Source organism: Botryllus schlosseri, chromosome 1, assembly GCF_051294905.1.
Source record: "Botryllus schlosseri isolate E-star chromosome 1, Bs_hap1, whole genome shotgun sequence".
Lineage (NCBI taxonomy): Eukaryota > Metazoa > Chordata > Ascidiacea > Stolidobranchia > Styelidae > Botryllus > Botryllus schlosseri.
This window is the reverse complement of record NC_137236.1, coordinates 27,601,475-27,617,739: the sequence shown is the minus strand read 5'-3', so window position 1 is coordinate 27,617,739 and position 16,265 is coordinate 27,601,475. Positions and strand designations below refer to the sequence as shown.

The window sequence follows — 16,265 nt, the reverse complement described above, 5'->3', positions numbered from 1 at the left end:
CCTCCTTGCCTGATCTGCGTAAGTATAGTGTCTAAAAAAGCCCAGATAAGGACCGTGCTATAATGCGGCAGCTACGGAATGATAATTAATATTTTCGGCCTGGTATAAATGACCATAGTAGTCTAAAGGCACCATGAATATCACAAACAATGTATTTGGTGTTGCCTGACCCTAATTTTAACCTTTCAACCTCCATAAAATAAAGTTTTGTGTAGCCTCGGTTGATACCGGCATTGATTTCAATGAGAATACTTATATTTTTGCAAAGCAAGACATGCGATGAAAATACTAAATAGCGAGTCACAAGTGTTTGGCTAAGCCGCGTTACTTTCGAGGTGTAAATGTAAGAGAAAAATATTAAAATTGTTCAAGTCAATAGCATACGATTTAAGCCCCCTTTACGTTGGCGCTAAGACAGAGACATACGAATGAAATGGAAACATCACTATGTACAAGTAATAAGTTTTTCGCGTGGCTCTATCAAGCATTACGGTAATATCGTATATATCGACGAGCACGTGCATAGATGAGATTCGACATCAAACTATAGTCAGGAATTGTATGCGTATATATGTGAACAGTTTGTACTACTCATTCAGTTGCATAATAAAAGGGTTGACCGAGTTCGGTTTTGGAACAACGCGTATTGAATAGTTTGAGACGAACTTGCAGCCAATTAACTGATGTATAAGTAGGTAATATGATGTGATCAAGCACGTATTAAAATATCAACTTCGTATACTGATAAGCTTACTACACACATATAATAATGTTGTTGTAATGCCATCTAAGGTATACTCACGATATCTAACATCGCTTGTCAACAAATGGGCGCATGATAAGCGCTACTGAAGAGCGAGTGATGGAACCATTGAAACAGTGCAATGCAGTATATGGCTGTCCATTGGGCATTGCAGATCAAAATTTGGAATTTCAAAAGATTGGCGCGTGTCTCAATGCTTCTTTAAGGCAACTGTACTTTAGCTTCAATATTTGAGAACGGAAAATAGAGTATAAACATGCACGGGAAGACGCACTCGATGGCAGTCCGTGTTGCACCCTATGTAACACTGAGAGATGTATGGATGCAAATATAAGATAAATAAAGCAGATGGATGAAAGCTCAGCTTGTTTGAAATGTTCAAACAAGAAACGATGACCTATTCATGGTCAACTTTCGTGACGCTAAGCAGATGCATTTAGCGCCCAGTGCATCGATCGCACGAGCCAATATGTTACGAAAATGACAAGCAATAGTTACCTGTACGGAACTGAATAAAACGTAATGATGAGATTATTGAACTTGATGGTTCTGTCCGTTTAAAAAATACCAAAGTGGTTGGTCTTGATAACATATTTGGCACGTCATGTTAGAACTTGTGTATCGTGCGAAGCTTGTCCCCATTTATAATGGATCGCGCAAACGTTTGCGTAGGCTCGAGTCGACCGCTAAGGCTTTTGTATCGACAGTTGCATACATCCTAAAGCTCACGATCGACAGAGTTGATGCTGCACGTGTTATTTTATCTCCGCAGCTTCACTGACCGATGTTACGGCAGTGTCTCGAGGCGACCCGGACTGCGTCACGATTCTGATGTATAAGCAATACCGGCAATGATACGGTTTCATTGGACACCACTAGAAACATTCCCGCCTATCGGATCGCATCGCGTTAAAAGCGAAACGTCCCCAGCATGCCCAGTCCTTAATTCTTTTGGTATGGTGTTGCCACGCCCGGAGTCCGCAGATGTTTGCCTTGATATTTCCGAGGACGAATATGTATTTGTCGTAGAAAGAGTAAGCCCGTCGTCTGTGCTAACGTCCACCTCACTTGGGGAACAACGCGACACGGTACACCTTGCCGAGTTTGACAGTGAACTTGTTAGGTCACCCTGCGCTTGAGTTGGCGCTGTTACGTTTTCATTCGATGAATCGCCGTCGACACTGACACGAGTAATGGTGGTGCTGTTGCTAGATGTCCGTCTTGGGACGTTTGGAACTTCAGTGCCTTCATGTCTGCTGTCGCCTGGAGACTCGATGTCATCACACTGCTTTTTGGACTTTTCTGTTTTTTTACTACAGCGATAAAAGAAGTACACTGCTGATATCACTAAGATCACCAACACGAGACCGCCAGCGACAAGTATTCCTACTATTGACCACAAATCAGATTCTATCGGTGTCGGTGTCTTGGTGTCGTTGTTGCGTCCACCCGACAGTGCGGCCAAATCAGGCTGTTTATCGTTGTCAGTTTTATAAGAATTTGTTTCCGGTGCCGCCTCGGTGGTGCTGGTCAATCCGGGCGTGAAGTTATAAACTTCGGTCTCTCTGCTTGGCGGAGGAGCGGAAACGTCGCACTGGCGCTGTACGGGTTTGTAGTGCGTGTCACTGCATCCGAGATCGCGGAGGTGGTGGATTACGGTGAGCAGGTTTTTTCCGCGATGTTGCTTCGGCCAGCTGCAGTTTATGTTAAGCGGTTCTGCCCACACTGATGACAGCTCGGTGAGGAAGTCCTGAAATTCCGAATATGCTTATTGAAAACGGTGTAATTCGAGGAAAAACGGGCTGTATAAATGTTGGTAGTTTCAGTCATCAACCACAGTTGGTTTACTATTCAAGATAAGGTAATTACATCAGTGATATAAAGTGATCACTATATCAAAGTAATCTACTTCCATTTTTTCGGAGTTTTCTCAACAGGGTTTTGCTTAACTGCACGATATACTCAATTGATTCTGTTATGAGTACACATTCACGTCTACTTGATAGTTTTTTTCAGGCAGAGGGACTTAATCCGAAGATTTTGCATGTATCAAGTATAAAGTAGTATTTACATTATTATTATTATTATAGATGGTAAAAAAAAGTGGCGCATATCACCGATAAAGGTCTGGTGCACCACGTGCAAAGTTAATCGTACATGATTACGTCTCTCTTATGAGTGAAATTGTCGAAAGTGTTCGAAAGAGCCTCAGTATCAAGGTGGCTGAAGATATATACGAAAATTGCACGTATTTGTGTTATCAATAGTCCTGTTGCGTCATCCGCGAAGATGTACCAGCAAAGATATTAACTTACGTAGAACTGTATGGTTTCGCAATCGCACTTCCATTCGTTTCCATGAATTTCAGTTCCGTTGAAGGCGTCGTGGTCAATCAAAGACGTGAACCATTGCGGGTGAGGTGTCTTCAAAGCGTTGTTGCTCAAGCTCAGCACTTCCAGATTGCTACAGAACAGGACATATTGTGTTAACCAGGTAACCTATGATAGGATGTTATTCGGTTATCAGAATAATAATAGTGTATAAAAAGGTCGACTATCTCACATCATTCCGATCAATGGTGGACTTCCAGAGAATATGGTTGGAATGAATTTTATTCGGCAAATTCATAATTTGACACACACCACCTAGTATTGGTACCAGGTTTGAAACTCCGTAATTGGGTCTTGGTATCTAAGAATGCTCTGTGAACACAGGTTTTCAGAATGCTATAACTGCATAGTAGAATGTGTCGTATGCCAGTGTATTTAGCATGTATATTAACATTCTTATTCTTATGTTTGGAAGGGCCTCCGTATATAAGAATCGCGTAAAGATATGTTTATTAGGGTGTCCGGTCAATACCGAGAATGCTATTACCGAGAATGCTATTACCGAGAAGGACAATACCGAGAATGGACATTACCGAGAATGGACAATACCGAGAATGGACATTACCGAGAATAGACACCACCGAGAATGGACGTTACCGAGAATGCAATATATGCAATGCAGGCATGTTATGCATATGAACAGGTCGTATGTGTGCATCACGGCGTTGCCACATTCGGAATCGATTCTCAGGTATAAATTTCTCGACAACGTCCGTTACATTAAGCCAGATTCTTGGTATAGGCCATTCTCGGTAATGTCCATTCTCGGTAATGTCCGTTCTCGGTAATGTCCATTCTCGGTACTGTCCGCTCTCGGTAATGTCCATTCTCGGTAATAGCATACTCGGTAATGTCCATCTCGGTAATAGCATTCTCGGTAATAGCATACTCGGTAATGTCCATCTCGATGATAGCATTCTCGGTAATAGTATGGAACCGTTTATTAGCACTTCAAAATTTTTCGGTGACTATACACGTCATAAATTGTAGCACAAGACCACATCCTACTGTCGTAATCATCCAGGGATAGTCACGGTCTTCAAGAAGAGTGAAGAGAATTGGTATCGTCTTACACGTATAGTTTTTGACGTATTAAGAGCCATGACTAAAATCACGGTCTGACTGGAACACATTTGTGAGGTGAAAGAACTGCGTGTGCTTTTAAACGATGTGAATATCAAGAGACGGGACATGATATCGCGGCGCAGTAGAGAGAAGCTTGAAGTAATGGAGTAACTTGCCACGGCTACTTACCAGTTGTGGCAGAAGGCGCACTCTCCAATGTCTTCCATGCGGTTTGAGGACAAATTCAAGTATCGCAAAAGAGGCATACGGTGAAATGCGTCCTCTGGTATCGAGAGTATCGAATTGTTTTGCAAAGAGAGATTTCTGAAACGAAGAAGGGAGTGTAAGACCGATTCTGCCAAGTTAGTACGACCGATAAACTCCGGCATATACGAAGGATCTAACTGTAGAATATGGATCTGTCTCCGACTCTTGACACGACAATCTTAGGGCTTGGTTGCGTTCCTAAATTCGCCCACTTACTGAAACACTAGCTATTAATATTTACGTATATACTGCTATCATGGTTGAGCCGATATGTTTTAAAACCCTAACCCTGATTACAAGTCTGTGGCCTAAATTCATTATTTTCGTGCTTAAATCTAAGCTCAGGTCTAAGACCGAGACAAATTCATTCATCAGCTGAATGTCTCAATCCAAACGCAATCCACGTGAGCATACATCTCACATCAAATCAGATTTGAATATGGCTAAATATTGGTATTCATGTCTTTAAACATCCTTGCTCATATCTCACACCTAACGGCTGTGCTACATTCGGCACGGTTTACGACCAACGAATGATGAATTTACGGAACTGTAATTGAGCATTATATACTTACTGTAGTTTAGAGAGGTTGGACATGGGTGCCATCGTCAGCTCTTCCAACAGATTGTGCGCCAGATTTAACGTGTGAAGATTCCATAGGGTATTCTGCAAGGAAATGATAATTGAAATGATCAGGTGTATAATTTTTGGATGGCTATGACTTCTTTAAAATATCGTATCCTTACTTACCATTGAAAATAAAGGAACAGCAGTGAACGAGTTGTAGGAAAGCGTCAACACCTGCAAATTCGGGGTGTAGGAAAATAGATCTTGGTCGAGCTTGTGCAATTCGTTTCCGTCGAGGTGCAACCGCTCTAAATTCTTCAGGTTCGAAAACGCCTTTGGTTGAATGTGACTTATTTTGTTGCCTGCAAATAGACGGAACTTTACGGATTCGGTTACTTATTCGCAGATTAAAGGGTACCTGACAGTCATGAATGCAAATTGTTTGGTAACTAAACAGCGGTCGAGTTCCGAGAGAGAGAGAGAGAGAGAGAGAGAGTCTTTATTTTCATCAAACCAAAATACATAACACACGGCAGTGGTGGTCGTACAGAAAATATGCATGCGCATTATGCAGTATTAGATAGGAATGATCGATAAGCCCGTGAAGGTCATCTAGTCAGATCACACCAGCATCGAACAGGTGCACGTGACTCTAAACAGTCTAAATGTTACGGTAGTTGAAAAAAATAAAATAGAAGAAAATTAAACGATGGTAGCAAAGGATCAATGAAGCAATGTCTGGGCGAGGTAGGGCAACAGTGTTAGTGTAACGACAAGAGGTGATCAAGTAGGGCTTTTTTGAATCTATTATAATGCAATTCACCGATATGTGGTGGTAACGCATTCCAGATGATAGGTCCCGAGTAGTCGATGCACCTCTTAGTTAGGTTGCTATTGGGTAGGGGTAAGCAGATATTTCCTTTAGACGAGGATCTCGTGTAATGGGAGTGGAAATTTGTTGCAGGCATGAAAAAGTCATCAAACACAGGAGACAAACTATTGGAACATATTTAGGAATGACTTTTGATACTTCGAAGCGATATAGGTCGTCAATTTGCAAAAGTCGGTGCTTACGGTAGTAACGCGATAGTTTGATACGTAAAGGTACAGATGAGATCAGCCGTATCGCACGGTTTTGCAGGCTTCGAATTCTGCACAGAAATGTTGTGCATGCCCTTCCCCATACTACGATTCCATATTTCAGGTGAGAGTGGAAAAGAGAGAAATCGATAGTTCGTAGTATTGATCTGGAAACCAAAGATTGTAGACGGGTCACTATTCCCACACACCGGGCTAGTTTTGATATTGTGCATTCAATATGCTGCTTGCAAGACATTTTGGCATCAATGGTGACACCGAGATATTTTGCTGAGTCACATATGGAGATTTTTTTATGATTGATGTTCACAGTGAAACTATGATGGGCCTTATTTAAAAGGAGCATCTCGGTCTTATCTGCATTCAAACTTACTTTGTTTGCTTGCAGCCATCTCGACACTTTTGTGAGTTCCCTATTTACGGAGGCGTGCAAATCATTGACAGTGTTGGAGGTTATGAAGAGGTGAGTATCATCAGCAAATAGCGTTGTGCGGAATAAAGATGCATTAACAATGTCGGTAATATAAACGAGGAAAAAAGTCGGTACGAGGACTGAGCCTTGTGGCACTCAACTCCGATAGTGATAGACACAAAATAATACGTCGAAAGTTCCCCTGCAGCGGTAAAGTACGTTGACATTATGATGTATACCATATTTCAACTCACTGTACTGCACAACTTGAATGTAAAGGAATGGAGTTTGTACTACCACCGTACAGGCGTGGTACTAACTTCATCCCTGGGATATATCCCGACATGAATTAACGTATGCGATGGAAACCGACCGATATACGATTCTTGACTGAGTGAATAAGCAGAGTTCACTCACCACTCAGGTTCAGCACTTTCAAATTTTTCAAGAAGTAGAACGAACTCGATCGCAAAACTTGCAGCCTATTCCCCTGCAGCGACAGCTCCTTTAGCGACGCAAGGTCGGTGAACATTGTCGAAGATATATGACTTATGCGGTTGTTGATGAGGTTTAAATATTCGAGCCTTGCTAACCCTGAAATCGTAACATTTCAAATTCATATGATCCGAGAACAATTTTACCATATACATTCTCAAGTGTGCGGAGCAACGGTTGGCGATGCAATCATGGTCAAAAAAGGTCTTGTACGGGTGTGGGACAAAATAATTTCTCTATCTCAAACGGATATATCTGCGACAATACAATCTCGCGAATAATGGAAATGCCATTGCTTGTTTGAACACGAAGGTAGGGTGCAGTTTAATGCTATTGCAACTCGGACGATGGGAAATGAATGAAACATTTTAAAATATTGCAGATAGTTGATTCATTTCCTGGGCTACCTAAAAAAATTGTGGATATCATCGCTGGCATAAAACCACGCCCAGTCAGTCCAGCTATTGCAAGGAGCTTACCATCAAACGCGCTTGGCTGAATTCCTTTGATTCGATTCCCGCTTAAATCCAGAGCACGTAACTTTTCGTTGCCACTGAACGTGAATGCTTCGATGGTTTTGATCAAGTTCAACGCGCAGTTGAGCTTCGTGATGTTCGGGTATTTCTTGATTTCGTCTGCGGAAGAACGGGTTCGGATTCAGTAATTATAATCAACTAAGATCATACATGCCGCTATACTTGGTGTATAATTCTCAAAAGACGCGTTGCGACTAGTATCCGTCAAAATAGAAAATAGATAGAAATAGATACATCAATTATTACAAAACAGTTTCGCCTATAGTTAGGTAAACTGTATAAACTACTTTCTGCCATGCCTTAAGGATATTCGTGAGCAAGTAATTTATTGTGACGTTTCATCCTCGCATTAGCATGCATGCCAGCGGCGTTGTGTCTAATTGCGAGGTCTTATTGGATCCATCTATTGTCGCCTTACGCCATTACGCGACCGAATGCAGTAAAGGTGTTGAGTCTGATTTCATATACATCCCTCCCCGTAAAGCAGAACCATGGGCATTGGAGTACCCGCCTACTTTCATTAAGGATATAATAAACAATACTAGCGTCCTTCGAAGTCGTTACAATAAGCTCGGTACACTAAAGCGGTAAAGGCGCATTTGTTCTGGGAAATCCATATCGGACTTTACCGGTCAACATAATGGAAAATAACAATGCAGAACTGTCGCAGCGTTCTGCAGATTTATTCAATTCCTTCATGCTCAAAACGTATGTTAAATAACAATATTTATAACTAGCCCTCCGGAAACGGGCAGACCGCGTCATATGTTATCACAGAAGCAGACTTCTAATCTCAGTCAACTGTGTTTTGCGGAATAACAGCTTACTCATAGGAAAGATTTAGATATGATGTGTATTACATAGTATGCTACGAAATATGAGATCTGCTATTAAAGAATCAGTCATTGTCGCATAAAGAAACGGTCGAATGGCGGGAAATACACAAGGGCCCGCCACAACAGGATGACGCTGGCGACATCACCTCATATCAGAAACTGTGCTCTCGCTCACAGCAGACAATGTTGGCTGCGACATATCTGTTTACCTTTAAAGTTACAGAACGATACGCTAGTCTCGCAGGACTGCTGCAAACGTCAGTCGAGCGCGACAAGTCGATGAACACGGTTGTGGGTGTGAGTGCTCTAAGGATGGACGGCGAATATCGACTTCCATAGCAACACCGCCCAGGGCAGTGGTTCTCCACATTTTTGTCTTCGCGGGCCCCTTCGAGACCGTCATGGACCCGCTGACCCCCACGAAGTTTTAGTTCAAATTTGGATCAATTATCGTGCAATCGTCATATATGTCTTGTGCAAATGATAACTGTAGGCTGAGTGATAAACAGCAACAAAATCATTTTCCTGAAATTACGATCATACGAGTCATGTAGAAATTGGGTTGACTTCTGGCCTAATCAAAAAAGGTACTGATCCGGCTCCGGCCGTGTCAGAAAAAGTACTGATCCGGCTCCGATCCGGTCCGGCCAAAATTGAAAAAATCTGGCCGGATATCCAATCGGGCTCCGGTCCATACTCCGCACTGCTGCACAGTAAGATATTTCATCTCAGAAGGCCATTCTGTTGATTTGAGCACTGGAGTTTTACTAGTAATGAAGCGAAACTCCCTAGTGATTTTCCGAATTTAAAAAAATACAAATTAAGTTATAAACTATTTTTAGGCTTCGCGGACCCCCTGAAAATGCGACGCAGACCCCCGGTTGAGAACCGCTGGCCTAGGGCGACACACATCACACGAATGTACGAAACACTTTCACCAGTCATTGAAATCCTTCTTTGTTCACGAGATTTTTGAAAATGATCGCGCCCGCCCGTCTTCGGCATCGCATTATCGCGGGACCATAAAATTTTATAATTTCCACCATAGCCAGTTACGTTGAGCAGTCCTTTTGAGGCTACTCTCACGACATTTGATCATGCGACGCAGTGAATAACTAAACATAAGCACGCAACACTTCAGCATATGACTTCACATCCACACACAACTATTACTCTAACCCGAAATTTGCCCTAAATCTACCGCTAACCCAACTGTTGCAGTCATCCAAGTGTTCAAGTGTCACATGCCAAGATATCGCATGGTATCGTGAGACACACACACACACAAGTAGAAGTAGAAGTAGAGAAAATCAGATCTACTTGAGTATGTACCAGAAGTAGAGGTAAACTACTTGAGTACTTCCAAAAAGTGAAAGTACTTCGTTACTGACCACCTCCGTCTATCAGTCATGTATTTTGTACCGTATTCTATGCAAAACACCAAATGGCAGGCTATCTGTATCCTGTCCATAAGATGTTATCATCGTGAATGCCATTGTTTTTTTAGAGTTGTTTAAATTCGTTGAACTTCTTGTCGTGTTGATCTCAGCACACCACATCTAATATATAGTTTAACGAGATAGGTGTAAGGCGAACTTGTTAAAAATGTGAAAATGCAAACTTGATATTTGCCTAGGTAGCTTATACGGTCGAGGGGACTTCGACTTTCGATGCGAACGTATCGATGGATGATAAGTTCCGCATTCAGCGTAAAACCCAAACATCAATGAGCAAACACATCTTTACTATTTCTTCCTATAGCAAATATTGTGAATCTTATCTGAATAATAGTCGTGATACGGATTACCTTTGTTGATGTATGGTATTGGTAAAATATTAATTCCATTATCGCGCTCTACCCTGTTTATTTTGATTTCAAGGACATTGGTGTGGTTCGGGGAGATGCATTTTGAGCATACAATATACTCAAGGTGCCGAAAGCACGAATTCAACTAAATTCTGACTAGAAAGGTGTTGAGCTTACGACCAACTTTACGAGTTAACAGAAGATATCACAACACCATGACTGTCATTTGCGAAAATAGGCAAGTCATTGATTTAACTGGGAACAATTTCAATTTACTACACAACAAAGGCGCACTACGCTCGCTAAAGCGATTAGTCCCGCAGTACAAGGGACATACAGCCACAGAAGTAAGATTACGTCTCACGTTTTGATATTTTCTCAAGGCAATTGTCTTCAATGTGCAGGGCGACTGAATTTCGGCATTTCTTGTGTTTGTAGACGGTATCCGGATCCGGAATACTCTTGTGCGTCGATTGGTAGCACCAGAGCACGAGGTCTCCACCTTGCATGCATTCGGCGGGGAATAGCTTCTCCCTCGGGTCTTTACTATGAGACGAAAATAGAATACAACGATATGAGACACTGCAAGTGCCTTATACAAAACGGACAAATTGACATTAACCATTCACCTAAATCTAAACGTAGTCTTGCAAGTCTGGAACGCCGAGACATTTTCAAAATGCCCACAAAGCTGATGATTTCAATAATTGGACGTACAGTATTGCTTATGTTCCAAAACTAACTTTCAGTATCATTCACGATCTGTCAGAAATCTGAAATACTTTGCAGCATGCAGCATGACGGCGATTGCTACGTTTCATTATTCATGTTGTAGCAATGCCTCATGCAACGTGATTGCAGCAGCCGGCAATATCATATAATTAGTTACTCACAAAAATACATCAGGTGTTAAACTGTTACAGAGTTGCGAACTATGTAGTTCTCACATGCTCTACATCAGTGGTTCCCAACCTGTGATACGCGTACCACTGGTGGTACGCGAAGGTCTTCCAGAGGGTATGCGAGTAGAATCTGTTTTGTTTTTCGACCGGAGGAAGTTATTAGTTCAGGTGGGGTAGATTTTGAGTTTCCGAAGCCGTCGTCGTCGTTGGTAGGGGCGATCCCACCCATGACGGCCTACGGGGAACACATCTAGCCGTAAAGCAATGGGATTCTTACCTAACCAAATTTCGTTTTAATATATTTTACCACAAAAATTCCAAATGGATCTACTACAGAAATCACATACTGCGCCTTAAAATATGCAGTATGTTGTCTATTTCGCTGCCTTCGGCAGCTGTACACGGTGGGAACATTTTTGACAACCTTCGTAACGCGTAACTCATGTAGGTGGTACGCGAGCACTGCATAAAACCTCGAAGTGGTACGTGGGTGGAAAAGGTTGGGAACCGCTGCTCCTCATGGACAATGGGTATATGAATCCAACGTAATATAGATCACAGCATGACCTCATACCGCATGCCGACTACGTTTGCTCTTAGATTCGATATTTAGATTATATAACGAGATAAGCATTGCACATGCACACAAACATCATTTAACGTTAAAGATATCTTACTCGGTGCATTTCAAACTCGTTGCAAGCGCCCTGGCGACCCACAAGTGCAAAACAATAAATATAGATAATAACCGGAACTGGTCACAGGAATTCATGACGTAGCGGGCCTAGCGATCTGCGAAATTGGAAATCAACAGTCATAGCATGCTCCCGCTGTAATTCCATAATGCTTAGATCCTCAAGTAATCTGCCTCACCGAACCACCGCCATTTGCTGCAGCCGTTTGAGATCTCACAACTTATTTTAATTAAGCTTTAGGCGGTACTTCCAGTAGAGTAGCCTACATTATCCCTTGCACTTGGAGAGAGACACCGTCAACAAATAAATAGTGCTAATTTTATAATGGCTCATTTATCGCTGAAGTTGAAGTACACTATTGTCGATAATATACATCACGATTACGGCCGTTACCAATTACCCAAGGGCAATTGTCTGTATCAATTACTCTCAGAGAAACAAGCAACCTCTTGGATCAAGTTTTTGTTGCAGCCAAATACGTGAAAAGTTGCACTTATTTTCCATAAAAGTTGTAGTAAAAAGTTGCATTTATCTTTCACAAAAGTTGCTCTAAAAAGGTACATTTAAGGACAAGTTTCTTGAAACTATTAGGGAATGAGAAACTCGAATCAATTCGTATCGAAGGCATTGTAGAAAAACTCAGTGTTGGCGACTTCAACAAAATCAATAGCCTAGAATAATTGATCCAGGGGAAATATAATTTTCGGCGTTCAACCCAGAATGTACGTTAAATCAGAAAGAACCTCAAATTTAAAAGACAGTGAAATAATCAAGCAAATCTATTTACATATGGTACCAAATATTTCCAGTAAAAAGTTAGTTTCATGAAAAATCGGAAATACTTGCCAAAAGTTGCATGGAAAATGGAAAAAAGTTACAAAAAGTTGCATGAAAAATCGAAAAAGCTGCCAAAAGCTGCTTGAAAATATGGACAAAAGTTGCAATAAGTTACAATTTAAGATTCTCCCAAACAGCCTAAAACACCACACTACATGACTTCTTAGTATTTAGGGAGCTGCTGGAAGCTGTAAAAAGTTGATAGAGTTGCAAAAACTTGCCCTATACTTATTACCATATTATTAGCACTGCAACTTGACTCACTATACACATTCGATCTCATTGCATTTGCCTCGCTCCAGCCAAGTAGCATGATAAAGTGTGCACTGTGCAGTGTTTGCCATGAAAACAGTACACAGTACCGCGGCAATGCAGTGCAAATACGTATTGACGACGTGGTACATTCGATTAGCACAGCGTATGCAGCACGCCACGTCGGGGGATGTTCCTCAACTGATGATTATTCACATCGTCATTTACTATCTGATGATATCATACCCGGCGTCTGAGCTAATTATAGACGACGTAACACAGCCTCAGACGCCACCTTTACCTGAAGCACAGCACAGCAACGTACAATAAATCCACTAAACAGGCTCCACTGTATCTTATACTTGAAATCTCGCCAAGTACAAAGCGTAGCAAACTTATTTAAAGATTAGGCAGGTTTATATTACTCATTACAGTCGGACATAAATTCATTATGGTTCTACTTACACTGCTGCATGACTATCTATAGATAGCGATTTCTTCTCTCTCAAACAAAGAGATAGTTTCTCATTACCTACTCTCGTATTTCTCAGATCTCACTCGGTTCGCTCTTGAAATCCCCTTAAGATATCTTTAGATAATGTGACAATATATGTGCGATATGCCTACAATACACCCGATACCGTTTTCTACCGATCGGTACCCTGCTAATTTCCCCACCTCGTCACAGTCAGTTTTACAGACTGTATGGTCGAGTTACTTCGGGCTTTCCGGACCTTTATCGTAACATTTCAATTGATTTACACATAAACTTATATCCATCGTATTTAAAAAGATGTTATTGACACTATCTGATATCGAGCGATGTTAATTTTAAATTTGCTAATCAATTCCGCGTATAATTCCGTTTTTTTATACAACAACATGATGCACCTCACTCTGCACTGAGAGTAATATTTCGACTAAAAATGAGACATGTGTAGATTGAGTACCGAAAATTCGGAACCAATATTCCAGTTGCAATCTTTCGGTATCTCCAAACTTATAATGATTGATAAATGCTGCAATTAACATTACAAATTATTTGTAAACGCGCCTGCAAACGCGAAATACTGCTCTAGACATGACTTCTTAATCGCTACGTGCAATGATGCAATTATAATTCCGTGTCCTCAACTTCTCTTCCCTGGGTGGAATGCGTGGCTCCAAAGCATTGTATTCTAAACTTAAATACAGGTATCGCGCATTGCAATACTCTCATCCTTTAGCTTCATATTCGTTTTTACGCTGGTAAATATCTCCAGACTGGTGCCATTCCGTGGATCATAAGGAATACAACACAATACGGTTTTATGTTGGAAAACTCAAACCCGAGTATACTACTTCATCTTCCGCTACTCTATTAAACGAATTACAGCTTTCTCGAATAGCCTCCAAATGTTGATTACTGTATAGGTCTATGATTTAATAACTTCGAAAACGTTAGCGTTGTAGGCATTTCGGCTGAGAAATGAGAGCAATAAAACGGTAAAATACGTATTGATATAGTGGAAGTTATCTACTTTAATCACGTATTCCGGATGTAAATAGGCCTACTAGTTGTAAAGTACACTTGCTGGCTATTGCCATTCCAATTGAATATAGGCTGATATCACCAATAAACCCTACTGACGATTACGAATGCTTACAAGTTACCGGTAAATGTTAAAATTGATACACGGGCTTGTCACTTCTATAGCTTGTAGTATATTTATGATATTGCGGAAATTGAACAATCCAATGTCATGTCGTGAGCTCAAGCCTTGACTAAACCTACGACTCTGCTGCTTCAGCTATGGTGTATGTATTCCTGTAGTCTTCTTTCGTTTCCGTTCTCTTGCTTTCTATTTTTTACATATCCATAAGTTATAATTATAGTATTTAGTCTGTAGAGAAGTATACACAACCACCAACGTCACTACACGAAACTTGTAGGGCAAGTCTAAAGCTATCATCGGGAAGTCGAAGGGGGTTACTTTAATAGGATACGGGACGAGTCGAAAACTTTACAAACATAATAGAAGAGAATGGGAGGAAGCGAACCCCTACGAACTTTCCACGGGAATTTTAAGGATGAAATACCTAGCCAATTGTTTAGGTTGACTGATGTGAGGCTGGATGAAAGTTATTCTATTCTCTGTGTGGTTCGATCAAAGTTGTTATTACATTGAGGGCAACTGAGATTTTGCGATAAATACTTTTCAGCTATCACTGCGATGGATGTAATTACGATAGCAAAAAGCGTACTAATTGAGTTATCTCAAGTATTACTGAAAACATATCGCAGACTGGCCTGAATGAATATCTTCGTGAACATGGTCGTTCGATAACAAGCATGATAAAATGCGATGGTTTATTTGACCAAGTTCTATCGATGCTATATGCAAGGTACACACCTTACGTTATGGTTGCAAAATCCATACTCGACGCCACTGTAGGCATAGCAGATGTTAATTCTTATAAGTTCAGTCTCATGTTGCATCATGAAATACCTCAGCAGTCTTATTTGATCCGGAAAATCCGACAGAATCATGTAAAGATCACTGGGTATTTTCGGAGCAATGCCCTGCTTTGTGATCCCTGATTTAAACCCCAGATAAGCAATGCGCCCACTGTCAACAAACTTGAACATTGTTTCGAAAGAAAAGGATTTAACATGCTCATGCAGTCTATAGCTCGCGCTGTAACCCAGGAAATGTCTTCTATGTCCGGTAGTATGTACAATTGTATATTTTAAATATGTTGCAATCAGTTTAGCTTACAAAATTGCCACAGGAATGAAAAGTCGAAATGTGAACATAAGGTAATATCGAAGGGTGTGGCATCACTTCCATCGGGGTGAGTAGCGATCCCCTGATCAACCACTAACTGTCCGGTTCACGAATAAAAAAATTCTAGATCACATGCAAGATAATTTCTGTCGGAAGCATTTGACTACAATATTCGTTGCTTGTCTACACTGCAGTATGCATGTCCACCACGTCAAGATTTCAAAGCAGCCATTATATTAAAATATAAATACCTTTAATTCTTCCCGCCAATTCACCTCTTTGGTAAGGGTTTACTATACGCTCGAGCTAACTGCTAATACGGACTACGTTCCTAGAGTGTAGAATTCAATGCTCAGTTGGAAATCAGACAACAAAATCTCATCCAACACATATCGAAATTACTACATCTGGTCATCGGGATGATATTGACCTTATCAAAATACGCCACAGCAAGTAACTTGAGTTCAATATACGATTTCATTAAGCTTTCAGCGGCAACTGGAAGCTGTTATGTAACTGCTCGCTGTTCAACACGGTAAACATTTCGGAAATGAACAGCGTTTATGCACTATTC

General features: G+C 41.1%; 1 protein-coding gene across 2 annotated transcripts; it reads right to left on the bottom strand.

Annotated features, from left to right (window-relative positions):
• Positions 1 to 237: 237 nt before the first annotated feature.
• LOC145446674 (uncharacterized) lies at positions 238 to 13,555 on the bottom strand. Of its 2 annotated transcripts, none has more exons than XM_080325029.1 (9): positions 11,817 to 13,555; positions 10,602 to 10,783; positions 7,538 to 7,693; positions 6,981 to 7,157; positions 5,237 to 5,415; positions 5,061 to 5,152; positions 4,408 to 4,542; positions 3,079 to 3,226; positions 238 to 2,513 (listed from the first exon to the last, which is right to left on the bottom strand). In XM_080325029.1, the coding sequence occupies exons 1-9, from the start codon at positions 11,909 to 11,911 to the stop codon at positions 1,626 to 1,628; spliced, it is 2,052 nt and encodes a 683-aa protein (XP_080181155.1). In that variant the 5' UTR covers positions 11,912 to 13,555; the 3' UTR covers positions 238 to 1,625. The 2 variants fall into 2 exon arrangements, with proteins under 2 accessions (XP_080181155.1, XP_080181162.1); XM_080325036.1 differs by lacking the exon at positions 11,817 to 13,555 and adding an exon at positions 10,867 to 11,792.
• Positions 13,556 to 16,265: the final 2,710 nt, after the last annotated feature.